The following is a 24,467-nucleotide window of genomic DNA, read 5'->3' on the forward strand; positions in this document are numbered from 1 at the left end:
TTAAATAATTCTTTAATTTGACGCGCTAAAAGCAAATTTTTCGTTTAATTAATAATTTACGTGTACATAAGGGAAGAGAGGAAATATCGTATGTAGGTTAGTGCTGAAGACTTAGGTAGATTAAGCTGTAGTTGACTGTATCACAATGGTGAAGGAGAGAAGTTCTTCTATAATTAAGCTGGAAAACTTCGAAAATGCAGAGGCATTGATAGATAACTATAGAAGGGAGTTTGAAATACATAGACTACATGAAACTTTAGAATATATGCTTATAGAAGAGGATGAATCTATTACCGATACTTTGAACACTGCTTATAGTGATTATTCATTGATTTCAACCGATCTACTACCTCTGGTTGATAGTTATTTACCAAGTATAAAACAATTTCAAGAGAAAATTGATTCAAGCGTAAATGAAGTTACATCTATTATTGAAAGATATTCTGAGGAAATTAATTCAAAGATCAATAACCATAATCTACTTTTTACTAAAAAACTGGAACAGAATTTATTTGAAATGTGCCATGACGAAATTAAAAGATATAGGGAGATACTCATAATTACAAAAAATCAATTTAATAAGGATGAAACAAGCACCTCATTTCTATCAATAAGAATAATTCACTATTGTATATTAAGGTTATTAAAGATCAGGAAAAGTATTGATACAATATATCAAACCATTAAAAAAAACACAAAACTCGGCTTCGAACTTGTAAACAATAAGCATTATAATGACTGTTTTGAAATTTGTAATAATTTCGCCGATGAATTAAAGGTATTGGTTGTTCAAGCATCCAACAATATACTAAAAGCCAGCGATAGTGAATTTTCGGAAACAGAAGACTTTATGCAAAACAGTAATCTATTGTTTCAATGTATCTTCCTTCTCAATCTGAAGGATGAGTTCATATCTAAAGTAAAGAGCTATGTTGAAGCTGAAATAATTGGCAATTGCAATTTTAATACCAATAAAGATGACAAACTTTTGTTTTCTAATGTAATAAGTGACTTGGAGAATATTATTCAAGGTGAAAAATTGGCCCATTTCATAAAGAAAATTGTATTTTCATTATTTAATTATGATGATACGGAATATTTGATGTTTATAATAGATATTCATATTCAGGGAGTTTTGTTATTTTTATTAGAGTACGTAGAAGGTGAATATTCTGAACATATAGTTTCTCCAACTGCTCCAATGGACTTATTTGTTCATCAACTAAACTCTATTGTATCTCTAATTGAGAAGAATGAAAAAATTTTAATAAATTATGAATCTGACAGAATTCCAGCAAATAAATTAAAGGAATTGAGGCTAAGAATCCTTATTTGTTTCAGAGAAAACTATTTTATCAATAATTATTCAAAAAAATGGAAATTTGGAACCTATTGGAATCTAATTTATAGAAATATTCTTAATAGAAGAATTAATATTCGAAATGAACCAGTAGAATTTTCAAAGGTTTACGTATATGATAATAAAAAGTATTGGTTAAAGTATTCAATTGAAATAATACGTCAAATACGTTGGATTCTTGGAAATTCTTCAATTCACAGCAACACCCCTCTACCTCCTTCAAGATATTTGGTTCCTTTATTTACACGCTGCCTTTATTCATCATTATTGTTATTATATGACTACTCAAGTTATTTGTTGAGTTTTACAGAATTAAGCAACTTTTCCGAAAAAAGTCGCCAAAGCAATTCAATCTGGTCTTCAAAAACTAAACCAGAACATATTTGCTGTGTATTAATGGATGCAATTTCCTTTGAAGAATGGGTAAAGATTCATTTTATAAACGAGTTGTTCTTTCATATTGATAAGGTAAAAAGTGAGTTCGGATTCACGGAGATATTTGATTTATCTGAATTTGAAAACGTTTTGGATATTGATCAACTTAAATTAATGGTTCAAGATGAATTGATTAATCAAGATTATTTGACTCATATTAATGAAAATATTTTGAAACCACTAACTAATGCGATTAGTATTTATTTGAAAAACCAAACAATAAGAATATTCGAATCAGGACTCAGAGCAGTCCCCTGCCTATATAGACTTACTACAACATCAATTTCAAGCAAAAGCAACGATAAGATTGATACTAGTGAAAGAGTACCAAGTAGTTATATTGAGAATACAACAAAACCTATTGAAGTGTTTCTAATATTTTCCTTAAATGCAATTAAATCAATTATTACAGATTTAAGTAGCAATGCGATACAAAAATTTAGAGAATTATATTACAATATCTTATTTAGTACTTTTGAGGAAATATTTCAAGAAATATTTGATATTTGTGAAAAACAAATTCTTTCATCCAAACATCAGCTTGCTTCATTGCAAAAATTAGCACAGAAGAATATAGAAGGATCAGCAGCTAATAGAATTGACCCGAGTATAATAGCATCTCAATATTTGACGGATATTGATACATGGTTAACAAAAATACTAAAGCTACTCTCAAACTTTTTCGAAAACTTAGATCATGGATCTGAAAACTATGTTGAAGAATATATTAATGCAATAAAGAAAGTTCCTAGCTATATTAAACTATATGAAATACTAAATAACTAACATAAAGACGTCATTTTTCATCCCAAACTCGGTACCCTTTCCAATTAATTGGGCATATATAGTTATATTCCTCCATGAATTTTAATAAAGTTGAACTTGGACCATCTTTTTTTCCCCAATTTTCTATACAATCACACTGCAGTTCTAAAAGAATTTGTTTAGATGTTTGCCAATTTCCAGTTAAGTAGTGTTTTAGACCTTTATTAAACTTATAGTAAAAATCTTGAAATAAATACTTTCTCATGCTCTTAATAGCATTATCTATGAAAAATTCGGAAAACACTCTATAATTTAATTTACTTGTGTCAACCTGACGGAAAATGCCGTTCGTTTCATCATCTTGAACTTCTGGATCAATATCTATCGTATATAATTCTATAGGCTGATTACTACCTTTTAAAGTTACACAATCTATTTTCCTGCAAAACTGTTTCATAGTAACAGAAAGCTTTTTGAAAAGGTCATGAGAAAACAGAATATTTACTCCATAATGCTTTGTCGCACTTTCAAGTCTTGAAGAAAGGTTAACATTTGGAGATAAATAGGAAGCATCTATTTTATATTCTGAACCTATAGCACCTTCTATTGCCCAACCATAATGTAGTCCAAAGCCAAGTTTTACTCTGTAATTTGGTATTCTTTCTTGGATTTCACTCCTCATAGCAATTCTTCTTAGCTTGGGGCAGTTGGAGATTTGCTTAATAATTATTACAAATGACATAATTGACATATCAGCTAATAAGGACTCCATTCCCACCCATTTTTGGTCAGGTTTCCATACAAACAAAAATGCATCACCAACATTCTTATTTGCAGATCCACCATATTTACAAACCACTCCATGGGTAATTTCAGCAACTTGATTTACGAACACCATCACGTCTTCACCCAATATTTCTGTTGCATCAGTAAAGTTTCGAATATCACAAAATCCGTAAATGCCCATTATTTTTCTTCCGGGAAGTTTTACAACAACCTTATCATCTTTTAAATTATGCATAATTATATTAGCACCTGCTGATCCGAGCCCTACTGCAAGCAATGTTCCCAACTTTGAGAAAGTTTCCTCCAACATTTTATTTGAAAATTTTCCCATTGTTGTGTTTTCGTTACTTACTTCATTGTATGCATTATTGGACATTTTCAACGCTAGTAATGGGTTATTTGCGATTGAAATGAGAGTATCGTTTATTCTCTTTATGCTACTAAAAATATGCTTTTCAAGTGCACAATGTACCAAACCCATTAATATTACTGTTAGAATTAGAGTTAAGAATGATATTCCAATGCTTAATCCTGCTCCTAATTGAAGCATCGCACTAGTATCAAATACCATGGTTATCTTAGCCTTAAGCTCTTCTGGACATGAACTATAAAAGTTAGAAATTGCATCAATGCCTGATCTCATACATACTTGACTCACATACTGTCTTAGTGATTGCTTGCGGATTTTTCTATAATCTTCAATTGGAATTAACGAGATACCTTCTTTTAGAGTGGGCAAAGTCAAAATTCCAACAAACCAGGAGGGAATCTCAGAATTTGATATAATTGACATAGCATCAGTCATAATTTCCAAATTAGATTTTGGGCAGCCGTTACATGTTGGGTTGTTATTTAGAGTATATGGTGATTGGATGGCTACAAGCTTCATCCACTTAGATGAATCTCCAATACTGTTTGTATAAACAAAATTACAAAACTCCAACATGTATGCAATTGGCCATGATTCATCGCCAGGATACTGGTTTCTTAATATGGATAATTGACTAAGGTTTTTAATGCTTAAAAATGCTGAGCTATTTAATTGAATCCAAACTGACGAACTTAACAAAGGATATAGTAGCATACTTAATACTATAACGATTACAAATCTAAGACCCAATAGCTGTGAAAGAGCAACCTTATTCTCATTCAAATGTTTATCAGAATCTATATTATTCTTTGAAAAATCTTTTTTTGGATTTTGTTTGTATTTCTTTTCTGTAAAAGTATTTGATTTTTTGTTTATGAACTTTGAAAATAAAGCAAAAAAGTCATTACATACAAATACCAAAATAAACCTTGCACACTGTAATATTGAATTCACTAGGTTTAGTTGAAACTTAAATCCGTAACCTTTTACTTGTGAAAATACTTGAAAATCATCAAAGTTTTGAATATCAGCATCACATGTTGAATGCTCACTCGATTCAAACAAAACTGCTGATAAAATGAGAAAAGTATATGCAGCCAAATCAAAAAAAAATATTGAGAGGTAGTTTTTTTTAAAAGCAAAGAAAATTAATATTTCGATTCCTCTTGCAATTGTTAGAAATAATATTATTGAAAAAAAAATCCAGTCTACCGTAGATTCTCTGAACAAAAATCGAACTTCATTGATAACCATTGAAGTTATGGTAAAGACTCCAAAAATTATCAATGTAAATCTGTTATACATTACTTTTTTTAATAAGAATTCATATTCATGTTTGAAATTATCCTTGAAAATTCTCATTTTATTTTTAAGTCAGTATTTTTGTATAGCCGATAATTTTGAAATTTCCATAAAATAAGAACTAACTATAGCTGAAAATTCAGAAATCAATACTCATTTATTCTTATTTACTATCAAAGTTTGTATTTACTTATTTTTATATCAAATAACTTTAGCTTAAACATTTGCATGCCAATAAATACAGTCATTACTAGACTCACACCCCCACCAGTTGTAAATTAAAAAATTTGCCGCTAAAATAGAATAAAAAGCAACTAAAATTTCAATTAAAAAAATGTGATATGTTGATTTATAGATAGTTGAAAATAAAGCTTATTTATATGTTATTATGTAATATTTGTATTTGTATAAAAGATTAAAGTTATTGAATTTGATAATATGCTCACAGAGTTTAAAAACCAACATGAAAAAAAAATATCAATTGATTTTACAATTCAAGATTTTATCGAGTCTGATACATTGATTCAAGCAGATTGCCATCCTAGACAAAGCATAGAGAAGTTTGTTGAGGAGTTTGACAATTTGTTTTCGGTTATTCCAAAAAATGAGCAGACTTCGTTCGTCACAGGTTGTAGAGACTCTTTTATAATTGATAAAAAGCATTCAACTCAGAAAGGCACCTCTAAAAAGAAAGGATTTAATACAAGCTTGTCAGCAGTGAGTAATTTAATTCCCAGTGAAGCCAATGTGAAAAGAGATGATTATAATTTATCTTCAAGCAGCAACGCTGAATCACAAACTAGAAGAAACAAAACAAATCGACTTGGAGTGGGCCAAAGAAAGAAAAAGAAGATAAGGTTCAATAGTAATTCTAAAGAGAGTTTTCAAGAAAATTCGGATTCATTCCAAAATGACAGTCCTTCTGGCCCCAATAACAGATTTTTAAAGTATGAGGATTTTAGCCCTTCAAACTCACATAAAGAAACATTGGTCAACGAGAATTTTTCACCGGAGCAGTTTTCACCATTATCAGAAAAGAAACTGCCTATTATTGATGGGTATGGTCCGTTTTCTCCAAGGAAATCAAAACAGCCGCCTCATATTATGCTGATTGTGCACGGAATTGGAAGCAACGAGTCTGCCATTAATAAAAATAGAGAGGAATTCGTTCACCAGCTGGAATCTGTTAAGGCACACTGGTTTTGGGAGGTAGATATTGATATTACAGTCGATGCAGTGGATTGGAAAAGCAAACTAGCGTCTGTACAAGACCATATGTTTGACAGAATTACTCTTCCGCAACACAGAGAAAACAGAATGCTCTTAAATAAGACAATTGGGGATGTGATGTATTTCATGGTTCCGAGATATGGCGATTACATTATTGCAGAGGTTGCGAAGCAATTAAATCAGAAAATTAAACAATATAAGTCAAAAATTTCAGAAAAGCCAAAAATTGTCTTGATTGGTCATTCTTTGGGAAGTGTAATAGTATATGAACTTGTTTCAAGACAACAGACTAGGATTACTAAATCAGAAATCCCAAAGCTAGATTTTGATGTAGATCACCTCTTTCTTTGGGGTTCGCCGTTACCAGCAATGCTTGTAATGATGTTTCCTGAGTATCTACGCTCAGGGTTGACTCTTCCGAAAGGGCTTGCACCAATTCAACCCAATGAAAGTTTTAGCGGGGGTAATTTTCTTTTGAACAAATGCCCTGAATTAAAGATCTACAATGTTTTTCATCCATATGACCCTGTTGCATTCAGACTTGAGCCATTATTATATCCGAACTTAGTTTCTCTGCCAGATCCTGTTCTTCTTCCATACTGGCGCAATCTTTCAAAAAGAACTTATCATCAGTGGGATAAAGAGATGGAAAATGCAAGAAAGGCTTTATATGAGAGCATTAGCGGAATTACTTCGTCGATTTCTAATGCTGTGCTTGGGGGAATATTAGGCTGGGGTGGAGTGAATGAATACAAATCTACATTGGAAGTAAATCTTGTGCCTAGAGACCAAAAAATTAAACAGTTGAGAGATGAATCTGTGATTTCTAAATTTAAAACAAAGTTTTCTGCAAGTAGAAAGACGGGTGCATTTTCTGGTATTAACTTTTCAAATTCTTCAGAAAGGCAATTGAAAGCGCATAGCAATTCTGAAAGAAGGGAAAGCGAATCTGTCAATTTTTCTTTATTAAAAACTAATGAGGTGCCAGGAATACCAATTAGAGTAGATTATCAGCTTCAAGAAGGAACTACTGAACACTATATCTCATCATTGGCATTTCTACAGTCACACTTCAATTATTGGAAGAGTAGGGACCTAGGGTTCTTTATACTTTGGAAAATAATTGAAGATTTCGAACCAGTAATTTCTTTCGACGACTACAAAGCTGCATTAGAACATTTAAAACAAGATCAAACTGGTCTAGACAATCTTGACTCATCATCCGAGATTTCAGATGACTCATCTTATAATGAGATAGAATCCGATTAATTTATTTTCTCGGCTAATTATAAAAAATTTAGTAAATAACTTTTCTAAATTATATTTTCTTGTTTTAATGTTTAAGTATTCTAATGTACCCTAACATAGTTACTGGGATCAGTTGTTTGTTGGTAATGGTCTCTCATAGGTATTAACCAAGTAAAGTTATCAGCCAAAATTCGTGGGAGGTAGTTTAGTCTAACGAAGTAGACAATTGTTCGCTTCCAGTTTATCTTTGGTTGTTGAGGGAAGCCATCGCCTTCAAATATTGCCCTTCTTTTTTCATCCTCGGTGTAATATGACTCAATTTTGTAAGTAATATAATCGGCCATTCTTGGATAGAATCTATATTCCTTGAAATAGTAAAGAATCACAATGATTCCTAGTAAGCAAAATAGGCATGTTGTGATAAAGTTAACGATAGGATCAATTATATATTTATTTAAGAAACCACGACTTTTTTCCTGATTTTTTTGGTTCCTTCTTATCGTAGGTTTCGGAACTGGGATTTCTTCATTTATCAAGTTAATAGAATCGGCTGATAATTTACAATTTGAAGAATTTGCGGAATGCCTACAACTGTGGATGCATGTATTTAGTTCTGAAATTATGAGAGGGGAAATGCCACCAGACCTATATTGAGCTTGTTTAAGATTGCTCTTGCATTGCTCAATACAATCCTTAAACATGTTAATTACATTCTTTTCGCATTGATCTACCGGTAATACAGTTGATGGATTTGCTTGAGTGTTTTGGTTAGCATTTTCTTTCAGATAGCTTGAACTTTGAGCAGTTCCTTCAAACTTTTGTTCAAATAACGCTTGCTCTTTACCCAAACTCTCTGAACTCTGAATAATTTGTTTCTTGCCATTTTTCTCATTTGTTGAATTCTTTCCTGCAGATCCAACTGAGAACATATTCCAATTTCTTTCTTCTGACTTTGTTTTATTTTGCGCATTCTCAGCAGGATAAAGGTGATACTCAAGGTAGTGTTTTAAATCTTCAAACTTTCTTTTTAACATGGGCTTATATTTCAGTTCTTCCTTTTTTGAATTTGAGTTAATCCTTGATATCACTTCTTTAATATTTTGTGGTATCCATGAGCTAGACTTGGGCTGAGAAGCTGGAGGGGAAACTTTAATCATCCTTTTAAAACCCTCAAAAACATCAGCTGAGCTTGCTGTCACATTCTCATCCATCAGAAACTCTCTCAATAGGTCCAAGTTAAACCATGAATCATTTGTTTGATTTGTAGCTTTGTTACTGATTATAAATAATTCGCAACTTGCGTAACTAAACACAGTAAAGCAGTTATATAGAAACAGGAAGGTTGTTGAGTAATTGATAAGAGGTAAACTCTTCATTTTAACTACAGAATTCACTTAGTAATTAAGATGAAAGAATTAGTAATTTATTCTCAAACTCGCATTTTGTGAGGAATCATGTAAAACTTAGCCGGCGTTGGCGCCCAATAACTAACCAACATTATTTTTGAATGCCGCAAATAACGGATTAATAGATCTATTTGATTCATTATTTCAAAATAGCCTACATAATTTGGGAATCAACTTGTGGGAATTTCTTCCAAGATCCCCTATTGTCTAGAAAAAGAGAGAAAAATGTTTGAAAACACATTAATTATTTAACTTCTTAAAAATGTTGGTAGCACCGAATATGTCTGAAATTATTCCACCTTTTGAGAGTATTTTATTGCCGCTTCCCTCATCTTCAATTTTTTGAACTTTAGTTTCTGTTTTTTGTTCGTTTCTATCCCCCATCATCATCTTCATGAACTCATTAAAGTCGATATAACCGTCTTGATTAATATCTACTTCTTTTAACAATGATTCAATTGTCGATTGCTCAAAGGCTTCCTGAAGAAATGTGATATTTAGAACACGACTAAGTTCTTGGGGAGATATCCGACCATCCATATCAAGATCAAATACCTTGAATGCTGCTTTGCAGAGTGATTCTTGTTCATACAGTTTATGATCAATGGATGCAGCAATAAACTCTGTGTAATCTATTCTGCCATTTCCATCAGTATCTAATTCCATTAATAAGTTATCTATGTCGTCTCCCAACTGAGATACATTTTGAATTTTGTGTAGTGCACTTCTAATTTCATTAATTGTTAAAACTCCATCTCCATTCCTATCTAGTGTAGAAAACAACTTTTGTAATGCTCCTATGTCTGCATCATTAAGATGGTATGCTACGCATGTAAGAGCAAGTTTCTTTAATTTACTTTGTCTTTGGAAATCTCTAAATCTTGCAAGCAATGAATTACAAACATCGTTAGTGAAATAACTAGCATCTGCAGTGTTTGGAGAGGAAATTTGAGATTTAATCCAAGGATGATTTAAAGCGTCTTGTGCACTTATTCTCTTATTCGGATCTGTCATCAATAATCTTTTAATAAGATCTTTTGCAGAGTCCGAGACATATTTCCAACTATTATGCTCCAACGAATATTGACCAATTTTTACCTTTCGTAAAATTTCAACATTATCTTTTCCATGAAATGGTGGATATCCACAAAGTAAAATATATAAGATTACTCCTGCACTCCATAAATCACACAATTTGCTGTAGCTACCATATAGTACTTCTGGGGCAACATAATAAGGAGTTCCCACAACAGAAGTAAACTTGTGCGTCTTTGGACACTTAGCAGCAAAACCCCAATCAATTACTTTTAATAGAGAGTTCGGAGAAGAGTCGGAAAATAATAGGTTTTCTGGTTTTAGGTCTCTATGCATGAACTCATTAGAATGGCAGTATGCAATTGCACTAAAAACTTGTCTCATAATCACTGCTGCATACCTTTCAGAAAAGTGTCCTCGCTTAATAATTCTATCGAATAATTCTCCTCCTGTGCAAATCTCCATGACAAAATAGAGATAATTTGTGTCCTCGAACACCTCGAAAAGTTTAATAATATTTGGATGATCCAATCTTTTCATTATCAAAATTTCTCTTTTTAAACGGTTAATGTTCTCAAGTTTTGGTTTAAGTATTATTTTTACTGCTCTCTGTGCACCTGATTGTTTATCAATAGCCTTAACAACTGAACCATAAGAACCTCTTCCCAAGTTTCCCAAGTTAAGTTCATAGAAATCATTAATATTCTTGTTAACAAGAGCATGTTCTTGAATTAAACACGTCCTATCAAAAATTCCATGAGAAACTTTTGTGCTGTCTGCGTTTTTGATGTTTGAATCTATAGAAGTCTGACATTCACCATTTGGAGTGGTTACTTCAGGGCTTGAACAAAGGCCTGCATATTCATTCTTTTCGGTTTTCTTTGTAAATTTAATATTCTTATTTGCATCAACAAATGACTTGCTTTCAATAATTAATCCACGAGAAATCTGTTCTTTTCCGCTAATTTTTTTTGGATCACGGTATGGTTCTGTTGGATTAAGCTTTTGCTGAAGCTCTCCTGCACACTTTGTACACATAGCTGCATAAATGTGTCCCTCAAGATATTCATCAGAACTTAAGCAGTTCTTGGGTTCAGATTCACCTCTCTCAGTTTCTGGTACAATTTCCATTTTTTCAGTTTTGATATTGCACTCTTCCGTTACATTATGTAATGCAGGTACCATATTAGCTCCTTCACGTTTCGTGCATTCATCTGCATTTTGTCCTCTATCTAACATTATTAAATATATGAACAAAGAGCTCTGAATCTCACAAAAATTATTCACTAAAACAAATTTTGAATTTTATTAAAACCTATTAAAAGATTAATATTTTATTAAATTTAACATGTCAATTCAGAGTCTTGTCCATATTAGGCGGTAATTCGTCAAGGGTCTGACTTTTTTTTTTCTTAAGGTTGGTGCATTTTTTTTTTTTTTGAAAATAATACGATTGTGCCAATTTTTCTGAAAAAACACAGAAATTGACAAAACTTCACAATTCGTTAATATCTGTACTCAAAAATTAGAGAGAATTATATTTTATCAGTATTCTGTTTTTTAAACCTAGTGTGATTAATTCAGAAAATATAAATTTAGGTAATTTTTTTTGCAACTAAAATCCGTAGTTATCTAACAAGTATTCCTGTTATCGATCGACTGCTTTTGATCTATCCACCTGTACAGAAGATAATTCGTTACTTGAATGAGTCTTTTGAGTTTCGTTTGGGTTATTAATTAATAGATTGATTGGGGTTACATACATGATGAATGATGAAATTACGTAAAATAGATGGAAGTAGAAGAAATTTGAGGGGTTCAATTTACTATACATAATTGGAATAACTATGTAAATAAATCCAACAGGCGCAGTTGTCAATGCCATCAAGAAATTTATGTTCGAGAATCCAAAGCATTCGACCAAATAACAGTATGCAGTTGAATAAATGCAGCTTGCATAGGAAAAGAATATAAAGAACGAGATAACTCTCACTATATGAGATGTATTGAATAAGAAAAGAGATGATACGATAATTCCCAATGAATTTTGTAGGATCATTCCCCTAGAAACTCCAATTTTGTCCATAATAAACCCATTCATTAAAGAAAATATGAATGAAAAGCATTGTAGAGTGGAAAATATAGACATTTGGCTTCTAATAAGGTCTATATCAGTATTATTGGCACTTTGTAAAAATGAGTCCAGGCATGCTTTAATTGAGTCTGATCTAAAGACTGTAAGAGTAAAGTACGGAAGTAGAAAAATGAAAAATGAGGATTTGAGTTGATCTATTAATGACTGATCATGAAGCGAGACTGTTTCTGAAGAACAAGTTGTATTAAATGTTAACTCTGAGTTAGAATCTTCTTCCTCAATTAAATCTGTACTTTGGGATTTTTCAAAAGAATTATTAGGAATTAAGAATAATGCAGCCAATGCCAGTGTACCACAGACAAATATTGAATAAAATATCAAAATATTTCTAATGCGAATTTTAGAAAATTCATGGAAATGGTAAATAAAATAAAATACAAATGCTGAAACATCACCCATTGTACTTAAAATAGATATTATTTTATTACCGTGATTTGGAAATAAATTACTTATAGATACAACACTGTTAAAAATTGGGCCTTGAGGCAAGCCTATTAGTATAAATCCAAGTGGATATAATGGGAAGTTTTGGTTGCTAATACAAAAAATCAGAAGCCCAAACATAAACATTATTTGCCCAGTAAATCCTGTTAATTTTGGGCCCAAATTGTCAAATAGCTTTCCGCCTCCTAATACCGAAAGGATAATATTAGGTGCCATAATACCTGCTGTCCAACAAGTTGTAATATAGTTATCTTGTGCCTTACACTTAGCTCCTGTTGGCAAGATTTCAGTTTGAGTATCATTACAAGCCCATTCATACGCACCCAATTTATTCATAATAAATCTAATACAAATACTTTGCTGAATTGCCGAGGTTGTTAGGCCGCAAAAAATACAGTAAATTATTAATAGCAAGTAACGGTTAATACCATATGGAGTCCTTTGTCTATTTTCTCTCAATAAAGAAGAATTTTCATTTTTATTTTGCGACTTCTTATTCATTTTGGAAAAATACAGGAAAATATAGAAACGAATTTTAGTCAAAAGTTACAATGCGGTGTCGTATGCCGCCATTTTGCATAATAAATTCAACCTGTTAAGATCAAGTATTCTGTTATAAGTTCAAGCATTTATGGGAGTTGCCACATCATTACATTGTGGTGTTGAGCTATATATTATTCTCCAAAATTAATATTTGTAATCTATTGCTTCATTTATCTCAAATTTATCTTAAGAATTATTCAGATGGAAATTGGCTAGGTGAAATAATGCGAGAAGTTTGTACAAGGTCCTTTAAATTTGGACAGGTCCTCTCTAAGTCTATATTTCAACAGCTGAACTTATCCTTTGGTGGTAGGTGCTTATTTTATGGTACTCTTTTTAACTTGTCAAACAAAATATTATTTCAAAATATTACGTATAGCAGCGATCCATATAAAGTCTTGGGAGTCTCAAGAAATGCATCTGATGAAGAAATTAAGCTTAAATTTAGGGAGTTGGCAAAAAAATACCATCCGGATTTAAATCCATCAGAGGAAGCCAAAAATAAAATGGCAAAAATAGTAAGGTAAGTTGTTTTGGATCCATACATTAATTATTAATACCTATTTTTAGTGCATATGAGACGCTCTCAGATTCATTTAAAAAAAAACAGTTTGATAATTCTGGAATGGGGCCAACTAGACCCAAATACAATATTCATAAAAATAGAAAAAAAGAGCACGTATATAACTTGTTTGAAGATAGCCTTTGGATGATGCCAAATGTAGATGAAATATTTGCGAATTCTCTACTTTTCGATAATATATTTGGGTTCGGCAATTATTTTATGAGAGAAAGACAGATTTTGAGGAAAAACATATATTTGAAAATAAAGGTAGATATCTTTGATGCAATTAATGGGGCAAATAAAACAGTTAAAACTAATTCTAGTTGTAAATGCGATGCATGTTATGGTTTTGGTATTATTAAAGGCCCAAAGGTAGCTAAATGCTCAAGCTGCGGTGGCTCTGGGCTGAATGTTTACCAAAATGGTCCATTATTAATCAAATCATTGTGCATGAATTGCAGCGGGACTGGATATTCGAATTTAATGCTTTGCACAAAATGTAACGGTAATGGTAGCATTTTTAAAGCTAAAGACGTTTTATTAAGAATTCCAAAAGGAACGAGAAATGGTACTCAACTAAGGCTGAGCTCAGAAGGTAACTTTGTTTCGGGTAATTATGGTGATTTATTTATTAAGGTGAATATTAAGCCACATTCAAAACTCAAATGGATAAAGGATAACATTCATGTAGATATTCCAGTTTCAATTAATACATGTGTTTTTGGAGGAGAAATTAATGTACCTAGTTTAATCAAAGGTACAAGCATGCAAGTTAAAATACCACCTAAAACCAATCCGAAGATGCCATATATATTAAAAAGTAAAGGACCACCTATTTTTGGCAAGGACACATATGGCGACTACATAATTCACTTTGTTACTCAACATTCACAGTCAGATTTATTTAAAAACCACAAGGAGTCTATTGGAATTAAAGATAAGCTGCTCAGTATAATAAATGAATTAAATAGAAAGGTTTCAAAAAAGTATAGTAAGGAACAAGCGAAATAAAAGCATTCTTAAAACTATTCTTAAATGTTTTTTGATGATATCTAATTCTTTTTCAACTAACAAATAGACTACAATAATAGGAAATTTTCTAAACTTGATTAGATATAATTTCTTGTATTACCGTATTCTAATTATTTATTGCGCTAACTAAAAATTAGTTTACATGACAGGTCCCCCACCCACACCTAATATTTTGATTTTAGCACAATTTCACATTTTCTCAAATTGTTCAAGATATGAAGGTAAGGACGTATGCACAGATTCGTACAATGGATTGTAATTGCCCTTTTAATATTTTCAATATAGAAAAGATCGATACCGTGGAAAACGTATTTACATTTTTGTATTCAAGTTTGCAACCAACTTAAGAAGTTTGAAATTGAATGGAAGCAACCACAAAGCGATGTTTCACTTATAAGTTGGTTTATTGAAAATAAAGCTAAAGGGGTGCGTTACAACTATATGCAGGAGCATATTAACTGAAGTTAAGATTAGGAGCTTATTGAAAAATGGTGATGAACCAACTATGGAAGAATATAACTTAATGATTTCCAAAGCAGTAGAAGATGGAATATTACATGTAAGTTTAAGTTTGTCAGAAATCTGACAAAGCAAAAATTGTAATTTAATTAATTTAATTAAAAATGTTAGGTCGTGGATTCATATTTAGATCCAATCGATGGAAGTAACGTCAGACTATTAAGCATTGATAAATTTTTTTTCCCCGAAATTTGGTTATAATTTTTATCATTTATAAAGCGGTTATATTTTTAGACGGGTCATTTTAATAGAATGATAAAAATTAAATAAAGAATAGTATGTTGTCATGTTTATTGTAAATGAATCAAATTAACAACTTCCCAGTTGCTCAACAGGTATATTTTTCAACTCATAATGCTTTGCGTGCAGGAGAAAATGAAATTCAGAAATTTGTCTTATATATTGACGAATTGGATGGGACAAAGCGTATACTTTTGTCAATATACCCATTCTATGATTGCCAAATGGTTAAAAGGTTAGTAATTAAGTATCTAGATCTACCAGAGGGGACAAGTATTCGCGACATTCAGCTATTTTATAGAGGTGTCGAAATTCCGAATGGCAGGTTTATGCATACATTCGAAAAACAAAGACATCCATTGCACTATTCTCTTAGAATGAACAAGTCAGGTTTCGGAATTAGAAGCACCGGACTTAAATGGTCGAGTAAAATTCAGAAACTTGTAGTTGAAGTTAAACTCGCAATGCAGAGAAACGTCCATCCTAAACTTACATTGGATGGAACCGGCGCTACGTATAGAATGTACAATGCAAAAGGCCAAGTTGTTGCAATGTTTAAACCATTAGATGAGGAGGCATTCTCACCAAATAACCCAAGGGGTTATCAAGGCAAATTGGGGCAGCAGGGTTTTAGGTCAGGCGTGCTATCAGGCGAAGGAGCTAGCAGAGAGGTAGCAACTGCAATTTGGGATGCATATTACCATAACTTTGCAGGCGTTCCTGATACTACATTACTTGAAGCATGCCATCAGGCTTTTAATTATGATAGCTGGAATAAAATTAATCTTGAGTGGGGGGATATTTTTGAAAAAGACAATACTAAGGTAAAGAATGAAATAACTGTCGATTGGAAGTTGGGAGCATTTCAGGAGTTTATTTCGACTACTGAAACAGTTGGTAACTTTAACCCATCTGTATTCTGTATTAGGGATGTACACCGTATTGGAATTTTAGATATTTGCTTGTTTAATTTAGACAGGAATGATAGTAACATTCTTGTTATTGCAAATCAGTCCAATTACTCAATCAAATTTAACATTAGTAATTCAAATAATCCAGGTTCAGCAGTTGCACCATATGAGCATCCATTAAGCACTCCCGATGGCAAAAAAACTAAGTATAAGCTGATTCCAATTGACCACGGGCTTTGCTTACCAGATGTTCTAGATGTTGCACAATTTGATTGGGTGTGGTTTGATTGGCCACATTCAAAGATACCCTTTAGCCGATCTGAGTTGAGAGTAATAAAGTACATGGACCCGGATGCGGATGCGGAGAGGTTAAAAAGAAAGTTGCTAATTAGGAGCGAGTGTTTAAGAAGTATGAGAGTTTCGGTCAGGTGGTTGAAGCTCGCATCATCAATGCATCTCAACTTGTATCAGATTGCCAGTTTTCTTTGTAGAGAAGATTTGGAAATTCCCTCTTCAATTGAATTGCTAATTCAACGTAGCCTTCAACATTGCTATCGTGCATTTGATGCAACTGCACTAATTTCATCGAATAGGTTAGGCAACATTCATATTGACTTAGCAACAACTTCATCTGCAACCAACAGAGCGAAAGTTTTTAATGAATCACCCAAAAAGGGCCAGAATACAAATATGGTAAACAATTTTGTAGTTAACTGCGAACTATCAGATAATTTGGAAATTTCAGACTCTGAATCTGGATTTTCGTCAGACAATTCAACTATAAAAAGCAAGTGGTGGGAGTCGCGTAAGAGAAAGCAAAAATCTTTACGAAGTCAGAAGTCGGACATCCATTCGTCTCCAAATGAACAACTTACACCTTCGAACTTTCAAAAAAGTTGTTTAAATGGAGTATCTAGAAGCACTGCCTATAGGACTCAGTTGTTGCTCGGACTTGCTCCTCAAAACGCTACATGGATGTTGCTAGACAAAGAAAACAACATTATTCCAATTCAATGGGATGATAAGCATTTCGAACATGTATTTTTTGAGGTATTAGAGCAAGAAATGAAACATTTAATCATTGATAAACACCCCAAATGGGAGGAGTACCCGTACTTTGGAGAAGAAGTATTTGATGAAGGCAAGACTGGGGATATTTCGACTAAGGAAAAAGATTATTGCTAATAGTATAAATATATATATATATTTAAGAATTCTAACAATTGGTTGATTAAGTTTTTTTTTTGCGCTTACACTTGTTTTACGAAAAATAGCTAAGCGGGGATTTCTTCTTTGCTAGCACTGCTGCAATCCCTTCAATGTAGTCTTCATGGCAAAGTATAGTTGCTCCCCTTCTGAGTGCTGTCATCCCTGCTTCAACACAAACTGCCTTAAGCTGGGCGCCATTGAAGTCATCCGTTGATCTCGACAGCTCTTGGAAATTTACGTCATTTAAATCAACATTCATTTTTCTACTATGAATTTGAAGTATTCTAGATCTTGCCTCTTCGTTTGGATGCGGTAACTCGACCTTGCGGTCAAGTCTACCAGATCTTAAAAGGGCAGGGTCAAGGGTGTCTGGCCTATTCGTTGCAGCAATAACTTTAACTCTGTCGTCTGAGCTAAATCCGTCTAATTGATTAAGTAACTCAAGCATAGTCCTTTGTACCTCTCTATCTCCACTATGCTCACTATCAAACCTTTTCATACCTATCGCATCAAGCTCGTCAATAAATATTATTGAGGGGGCTTTTTCACGTGCGATTTCAAATGCATCCCTAACCATTTTTGCACCATCACCAATAAACATTTGAACGAGTTGTGGGCCCGCTAATTTCAAAAATGTCGCTTTAGTTTGTGCTGCACACGCTCGAGCTAAAAGAGTCTTTCCAGTGCCTGGAGGTCCATACATTAATACACCCTTTGGAGGTTTTATACCAATTTTCTCAAATCTTTCTTTATGGGTCATCGGTAGGACGATTGCCTCCACTAATTCCTGGATTTGCTTATCTAATCCTCCAATATCTGAATATTCTTCCATTGGTCTTTCATCTACTTCCATAGCTTTAACTCTAGAGTCATACTCAGGTGGCAATTTGTCAAGAATCAAATAACTGTCCTTGTTTACTCCAACAAGGTCTCCTGGCTTTAATTCATTCTCTGGAACCAGCCCAATGACAGGAAGAAAGACGGTTTGCCTTGAAGATGTTTTTATTACCATGCATTTATCGTTTTTGTCTCCATCAAATTCCATGCCTTCACCCTCATTTTCTTGTTCATCTGAAAAATCAAGTGATTCAACAATGTTAGCAACTAGATAAGGCAGTTGTTTGTTAAGTTTTATTTTTTCAGTATTACTTCTGATCCTTTCATTCATCTGGTTTAGCTCGTGCTTTAGGCGATTACTTTCGCTTTTCATAAGCCGAATCTCACCATCTAAAAGCCGAATCCTTGATTGAAGTTCACTAACACTCAGAGTCTTTACGCTCTCCACAGCCTCCTCTGCAGACCAATTATCGGTACCTTCTTCAGATGACATTGGTATTACAAAGTAAATTAACTCAACTATATGGAAATTACTCTTGCATAATATTTCCCCCCACCCACAACAATTTGATTTTTTAAAACACCCGCTCTAAATCTATTTTAATGCTTAAGAAAATCATATTTAGTCCCAAATACTGTAGTTATTTTAATGCTTTCAACTTAATAATTCCAACTGTTCAATTTTTGATCCTGTTTTAGATCATTTTCCCTATTTAATTTTTTTCCCTGATGTTACTTCTGTTACCTTGCCTTCTTTCTTTAATTTACTCCACATTCTTTGTTAAAAATTGGATATCTATTTCTTAATATATTTTCTATTTTTATTGTAGTACTTATTCGCTGAAATTAAATTATACCAAAATTGGGTTTATATGCAAGTTTTCAAAATTACTTCTTAATTATTGTAAATTAAAAGTGGGGAGTAATGTTTGTAATTCGTAGAAACTTATCAAACCTATCTCTTCCATGTTTGAAATTATCACAAGGGAAATGTTTACCAATAGTTTCAGCCTTTTCCCAGAAAAAAGCAATTCGCAACCTAGAATACTATTTCTTAAACAAAAGATGGAAGACTTATAACACAACTAGTAAAAATCTCTCAGAAGGTTATATATCACAAGTTATGGGTTCAGTTGTTGACGTAAAATTCGAGGGCAAGCTACCAGAGCTATTAAATGCTTTAGAAGTAAAGGGGCACCAAAACAAATTGGTCCTTGAAGTAGCACAACACTTAAGTGATAATTCAGTTAGGACAATCGCAATGGACGTCACAGAAGGACTCTCTAGAGGACAAAAAGTCATAGATACTGGAAGTGCAATATGTGTTCCAGTTGGTAAGGCTACACTAGGTAGAATGGTCAATGTTATGGGGAATGCAATTGATGGGTGCGGAGAAATCGACGCCAAAGTCAGAAAACCGATTCATAGAGCAGCCCCTGAATACATGGAACAAGTTATGGAGCCTTCGCTAATTGTCACAGGTATCAAGGCAATAGATCTACTCACACCTTTCATTAAAGGTGGGAAAATAGGACTATTCGGTGGGGCGGGAGTGGGTAAAACTGTTTTAATAATGGAGCTAATAAATAATATTGCAAAAAAGTACGGTGGCTACTCTGTTTATACAGGTGTCGGAGAGCGTATTAGAGAGGGGTATGATTTATATAATGAAATGCTAGCAAATGGTGTTAATAAAAAGTCGATTGTAGGATCACGAGTTGACAGCAAGCATAGGAGACAGCCTATATACGACTTTTTAGGTTCTAAGACAGCGCTAGTATATGGCCAAATGAATGAAACTCCTGGAGCGCGAGCGCGAGTTGCCCTTACAGGTCTAACAATGGCAGAGTATTTTAGAGATACAATGATGCAAGACGTATTATTTTTCGTAGATAATATTTACCGATTCACTCAGGCAGGAAGTGAAGTTTCTGCACTTCTAGGTAAGTAATATTCGAAATAATTTCCCAAATGATGTAAGTTTTCCATATTATCTGAGTTTCAATGCTGAAACAACTGGAAAATAGCTGGAATTACCGACTGATGGGTTTTTTAAAAAATATATTTAATGACTTTTCTTAGGACTCTTACCTACTGAAGTTGGGTATCAACCTACTTTAGCTACCGATCTTGGTAAGCTTCAAGAAAGAATCACAACTACGAGGAATGGCTCGATAACGTCTATCCAAGCTCTTTATGTTCCATCTGATGACATTAATGACCCTGCGCCTGTTGCAGCTTTCACTCACCTCGATTCTACAATAGTTCTTTCTAGAAAGATGTCCGAAGTTGGAATATTCCCATCAATTGATCCATTGGAAAGTAGGTCCAAGGTTTTAGATCGAAATATTATAGGTGAAGAGCACTACAAAGTTTCTACTGAGGTTCTTTCAATTTTACAAAAGTATAAGCAGCTACGAAGCAAAATTGCTGCTCAGGGTACTGTGTTTTCAGAAGAAGAAAGGTTGATAATTTCTAGGGCAAGAAAAGTTCAAAAATTTCTTACTCAACCATTCTTTATGTCGGAAGCTTTTACTGGAAAGCCAGGAGTTTTTGTCAGCTTAAGTGACACAATCAAAGGTTTTAATGCTATTGTTAGTGGTGAAATGGACGACTTCCCAGAGACTATGTTTTATATGAAAGGTAGTATTCAAGGTTTAGAAAAGCAAGATTCTGCTTTTTAGTGTTCATATATTAGTAAATGCTAAAATTTTATTTTTCAAAATACCGTTATTTTTCCCCCTAGTTTTTTTTAAGTATTCCGAGAAATTTATGGCGCGATTTGAAAAAATAATTTATTATTTATCTATTTGGTTGCAAATTAATAATAATCATGGAGTTGATTGAGCTGCCGAAAAGACAGTGGTACCATGTTTCTGGTTCATCTTTAGATATTAAGATACCATCATCTCACAACGCTTCTACATCTCAAGCAGTTTCTTTATTGCAATGTAACAGAGAATATGTTGTACATATGTTTTCTGATGTTCCAAGAGTTATAATGTTAGATTCCGGTATCGGTAGTCAAGAAGAATTAAATAATGGATCCAAATGTAGCAGTAAATTATCAGGGCTTGGGATGGAAAGTTTTTCTCTTTCAAAAGTGTCAAATAATATAGTATATATTAAAGGGAAGGAACTTTCAGTAGTAAACATTCAATCAGACACTGTTAATACTCTGATGAAAAGCAATACCCATTGGAAATCTGTCGTATTCAACCCTTTAGACGATCGTTGCTTTGTTGCTTGGAGTAAATGCTCAGTGTGTTTATGGAATCGTTCTTCCTATGAATATCATATTCTACAAGAATGTTCTAATTCCAATAAATCCAAGGCTTCCCAAACCTCAGCTGCTAATTTATCAGGTTGTGTATTAATTAACTACCCAGATGATGTTAAAATTTCTAGTTGTCAATTCATTGGCGACCTAATAATTTTATTTACTTCGAATGGCTATTATGATACTTTTTCCTCAAATTTAAGTCCCGGAGAATACTATAGATCGTTAATGTCAAGGCAAATTATCGACTCAAATTCATTATTGCTTGATACTGCAGTATATCCGAGTTTAAGAATCAGAGATTCTACTGTAAACTACATGAATGTGTTAGTTACATTGTTATCAGTAGAAAAGGACGTCTATACCGTTCGCATATATAACTTACCTATAGATTCAAATAACAGCTTTGCTGAAATTACACTTTTACAGAACATTAATATTCATATTATGGATGAAAATAAAAATAACCAATATAATGCTCATATTATTGGACCAAATTGGGGTGAGTATTTTGCAGTTCAAATTTTTAACCAATTGATTGTTTGTTCGGTTGGTGAAGAGTTGCCCATAAAAGGTTTGTTTTTTTTCCCTTCTAGACTATTGGAGACAGCTGCTTTCAGACCACCAAAAAATATTACCTGGCTTGACGTAGGTAAAACTAAATCTAGTGAAAATTTGTCTAAACAACCAATTGAAGTTTTTGTTTCAAATATTTTTGGAGGACTCGAGTCGATCACTATCCCACCAATTTTGGAATTGGGTGCAAACAAAGCCCATCATTCATCCGAAAATATCAATACACCTAATGATGCATTTACTATTAACTTGTCTAATCAAAAAAACAGTAATTTTGATACAAATGACGAGATTGCTGATGATTATTATTCAGTTTTGATGGATAGCACATCCCATAAAACTGAGAAAAGCGATTTTCAATACAGTACCACGCCTCAGAATAAATTAAATTCAGACAGATCAAATTTACTTACATCCATTTTTAGTACATTAAACATAGAAGAAAAGCAAGTAATGAGCAAACCGCAATCAAAAAATGCGAATATTAGTAGTATCAACCATAAAGACTCTAATTTAAATGATCAAATATTTGAAGTAATAATAGATGAGTTCAAAAAATTGACAGTAAATTTGTCTAAAGAAATAAACAATTCCGTTTCTTCAGCAATTGGTGGATATATAAAACCAATAGAACGAGATATTCAATCTATTAGGTCTTATTTGTCAGGAATCGAGAAGTCCATTAACAATTATGTCAATACCAATGAAATTTCTAAAATAGAAACAAATTTTAAAGAGTTTTATACAAACACGAATGAGAAATTAACAAGCATCGACACTTGTATTTCGAAGCTCGTTGGTGAATCTAGGAGTGTTCGTGAGAAAGTGATTAAATTAAATAAACAATGCGAAAGCATTAACTCGAACCCAATAGATGATTTTACTCAAGTAGTTGCAGATTCCTTTGGGACCTTAACTAATGCAGTCACCCAATTGCAAACTACCGTTAATCGTTTGGAATCACAGATTAATACCGGAATACCAGTGAAAACTCTTGCACCAGACAACTCAATTACTAATAAAAACGCCCAAAACATAGCTTTACAAATTGAAGATGCCTTAAAACAAAAACATTATGATCGTGCATTTGCAATTGCAATTTCTGCTGATCAATCTACACTATCTCAATCTGATAAAAGGCAAATCCCCAATGGAGAGTGTTTTGTTTTGAACCTTGCATATAAGTTTGACCCATGTGTTTGGTTGGATGATCCGCTCCCTATTAGCCACCCAGTAATACTAGGAATTTCAAAAATTTTGAGTGATACTCTTCCTCATTTAATTGAATCATTAAAGACAAACGGTAGTTTCTGTCAAGGTGACTCTATTTCAGATTTAAAGTTGAGAATTTTATGGATAAAGGAAACCATTCATTGCTTTGAACCATTTACTGATACTCTTACACCTAGTGATGTGATGCAGATACTAAATGAAATTTCTGAAAGTATGAGCAAATCCATTGCCATTATTAATTCAGTTAATGAATTAGGTAAAAGTATGAATTATATAATACCTGCATGCTTCACAGATGGGTCGATGATCAGTGATATCACTAGCATTTTAAGGCATATTAGAAGAACAACTAGGAATATTGCATCTGGAATGAAATAAATTAACATCGAGGGTAGAATGAGGTTGGCTTCAAACTATTAAATTAGAGTTGTTGAGGATGATTAGAAATAAATAGTAGTCATGATTAAGTTTAGTTTTTTGTTTAATTCATAGCGGCCTTTTTTAGAATGTGCATTTTCTTACAGAAAAACTGTTTGATTAGCGGTAAAAAATTATTTTTTTCCGGGGTAAAGATTATTCAACCTGGAGATGTAGGAGCTGACGTGTTAGTAGCGAGTTGACATTGAGTATTAAAAATTTATAGTCTATTTCGATTTGAAAAGGCTATGGAATGGTTAGTACTGATGAAAAAGGAAACATGTGAATGTTTTTTGTTGTAAGTAAATGCATCATATGCTTGAAAAGTTGGGTTTCTTCATATTTTTTTTTATGTAGTTTGCCCCCTTTTTTTTTGGTTGTTTGATGTGTTTAGTGTAGTCAATTTGACATATATGTTAAGTTGGTGTTTACACGAATGTTGATTATAAGAGGTTGTTGTATTATTATGGTTTCCAAAGAATAAATTTTATAAGAATTAATGTACGACTCTGCATTGTTTAGTATTTTTTTTTTTTTTCTTTTTATCTCTCTTTTTATTTTTTTCTTTT

At 32.8% G+C, this 24,467-nt stretch overlaps 12 protein-coding genes across 12 annotated transcripts; 7 read left to right on the plus strand and 5 right to left on the minus strand.

The window, feature by feature from the left end:
- Positions 1-145: 145 nt before the first annotated feature.
- ELE39_003762 (uncharacterized protein) lies at positions 146-2,581 on the plus strand (the record flags this gene model as incomplete). Its single annotated transcript, XM_067346789.1, has 1 exon — positions 146-2,581. The coding sequence occupies one exon, from the start codon at positions 146-148 to the stop codon at positions 2,579-2,581; it is 2,436 nt and encodes an 811-aa protein (XP_067200563.1).
- Positions 2,582-2,591: 10 nt separating this feature from the next.
- On the minus strand, positions 2,592-5,078 carry ELE39_003763 (membrane associated adenylyl cyclase with 6 transmembrane regions and an adenylyl cyclase domain; the record flags this gene model as incomplete). Its single annotated transcript, XM_067346790.1, has 1 exon — positions 2,592-5,078. One exon carries the CDS (start codon positions 5,076-5,078, stop codon positions 2,592-2,594), a length of 2,487 nt encoding a protein of 828 aa, XP_067200564.1.
- Positions 5,079-5,456: 378 nt separating this feature from the next.
- Positions 5,457-7,517, plus strand: ELE39_003764 (DDHD domain-containing; the record flags this gene model as incomplete). The annotated part of the gene is made up of 1 exon (XM_067346791.1): positions 5,457-7,517. The coding sequence occupies one exon, from the start codon at positions 5,457-5,459 to the stop codon at positions 7,515-7,517; it is 2,061 nt and encodes a 686-aa protein (XP_067200565.1).
- Positions 7,518-7,597: 80 nt separating this feature from the next.
- ELE39_003765 (uncharacterized protein) lies at positions 7,598-8,872 on the minus strand (the record flags this gene model as incomplete). The annotated part of the gene is made up of 1 exon (XM_067346792.1): positions 7,598-8,872. One exon carries the CDS (start codon positions 8,870-8,872, stop codon positions 7,598-7,600), a length of 1,275 nt encoding a protein of 424 aa, XP_067200566.1.
- Positions 8,873-9,142: 270 nt separating this feature from the next.
- Positions 9,143-11,176, minus strand: ELE39_003766 (calcium calmodulin dependent kinase with a kinase domain and 4 calmodulin like EF hands; the record flags this gene model as incomplete). Its single annotated transcript, XM_067346793.1, has 1 exon — positions 9,143-11,176. One exon carries the CDS (start codon positions 11,174-11,176, stop codon positions 9,143-9,145), a length of 2,034 nt encoding a protein of 677 aa, XP_067200567.1.
- A 409-nt stretch (positions 11,177-11,585) lies between these two features.
- ELE39_003767 (11 transmembrane domain) lies at positions 11,586-13,037 on the minus strand (the record flags this gene model as incomplete). Its single annotated transcript, XM_067346794.1, has 1 exon — positions 11,586-13,037. The coding sequence occupies one exon, from the start codon at positions 13,035-13,037 to the stop codon at positions 11,586-11,588; it is 1,452 nt and encodes a 483-aa protein (XP_067200568.1).
- Positions 13,038-13,303: 266 nt separating this feature from the next.
- ELE39_003768 (uncharacterized protein) lies at positions 13,304-14,655 on the plus strand (the record flags this gene model as incomplete). Its single annotated transcript, XM_067346795.1, has 2 exons — positions 13,304-13,602; positions 13,650-14,655. 2 exons carry the CDS (start codon positions 13,304-13,306, stop codon positions 14,653-14,655), a joined length of 1,305 nt encoding a protein of 434 aa, XP_067200569.1.
- Positions 14,656-14,891: 236 nt separating this feature from the next.
- ELE39_003769 (uncharacterized protein) lies at positions 14,892-15,138 on the plus strand (the record flags this gene model as incomplete). Its single annotated transcript, XM_067346796.1, has 2 exons — positions 14,892-14,897; positions 14,962-15,138. 2 exons carry the CDS (start codon positions 14,892-14,894, stop codon positions 15,136-15,138), a joined length of 183 nt encoding a protein of 60 aa, XP_067200570.1.
- Positions 15,139-15,494: 356 nt separating this feature from the next.
- On the plus strand, positions 15,495-17,531 carry ELE39_003770 (phosphatidylinositol kinase family; the record flags this gene model as incomplete). Its single annotated transcript, XM_067346797.1, has 1 exon — positions 15,495-17,531. One exon carries the CDS (start codon positions 15,495-15,497, stop codon positions 17,529-17,531), a length of 2,037 nt encoding a protein of 678 aa, XP_067200571.1.
- A 76-nt stretch (positions 17,532-17,607) lies between these two features.
- On the minus strand, positions 17,608-18,885 carry ELE39_003772 (26S proteasome regulatory subunit; the record flags this gene model as incomplete). Its single annotated transcript, XM_067346799.1, has 1 exon — positions 17,608-18,885. The coding sequence occupies one exon, from the start codon at positions 18,883-18,885 to the stop codon at positions 17,608-17,610; it is 1,278 nt and encodes a 425-aa protein (XP_067200573.1).
- Positions 18,886-19,317: 432 nt separating this feature from the next.
- ELE39_003773 (ATP synthase beta chain) lies at positions 19,318-21,076 on the plus strand (the record flags this gene model as incomplete). The annotated part of the gene is made up of 2 exons (XM_067346800.1): positions 19,318-20,335; positions 20,475-21,076. 2 exons carry the CDS (start codon positions 19,318-19,320, stop codon positions 21,074-21,076), a joined length of 1,620 nt encoding a protein of 539 aa, XP_067200574.1.
- Positions 21,077-21,225: 149 nt separating this feature from the next.
- ELE39_003774 (putative coiled coil) lies at positions 21,226-23,859 on the plus strand (the record flags this gene model as incomplete). Its single annotated transcript, XM_067346801.1, has 1 exon — positions 21,226-23,859. The coding sequence occupies one exon, from the start codon at positions 21,226-21,228 to the stop codon at positions 23,857-23,859; it is 2,634 nt and encodes an 877-aa protein (XP_067200575.1).
- Between the last annotated feature and the right edge of the window lie 608 nt (positions 23,860-24,467).

The sequence above is a fragment of the Cryptosporidium sp. chipmunk genotype I genome (assembly GCF_004936735.1).
Source record: "Cryptosporidium sp. chipmunk genotype I strain 37763 chromosome Unknown contig_88, whole genome shotgun sequence".
Lineage (NCBI taxonomy): Eukaryota > Apicomplexa > Conoidasida > Eucoccidiorida > Cryptosporidiidae > Cryptosporidium > Cryptosporidium sp. chipmunk genotype I.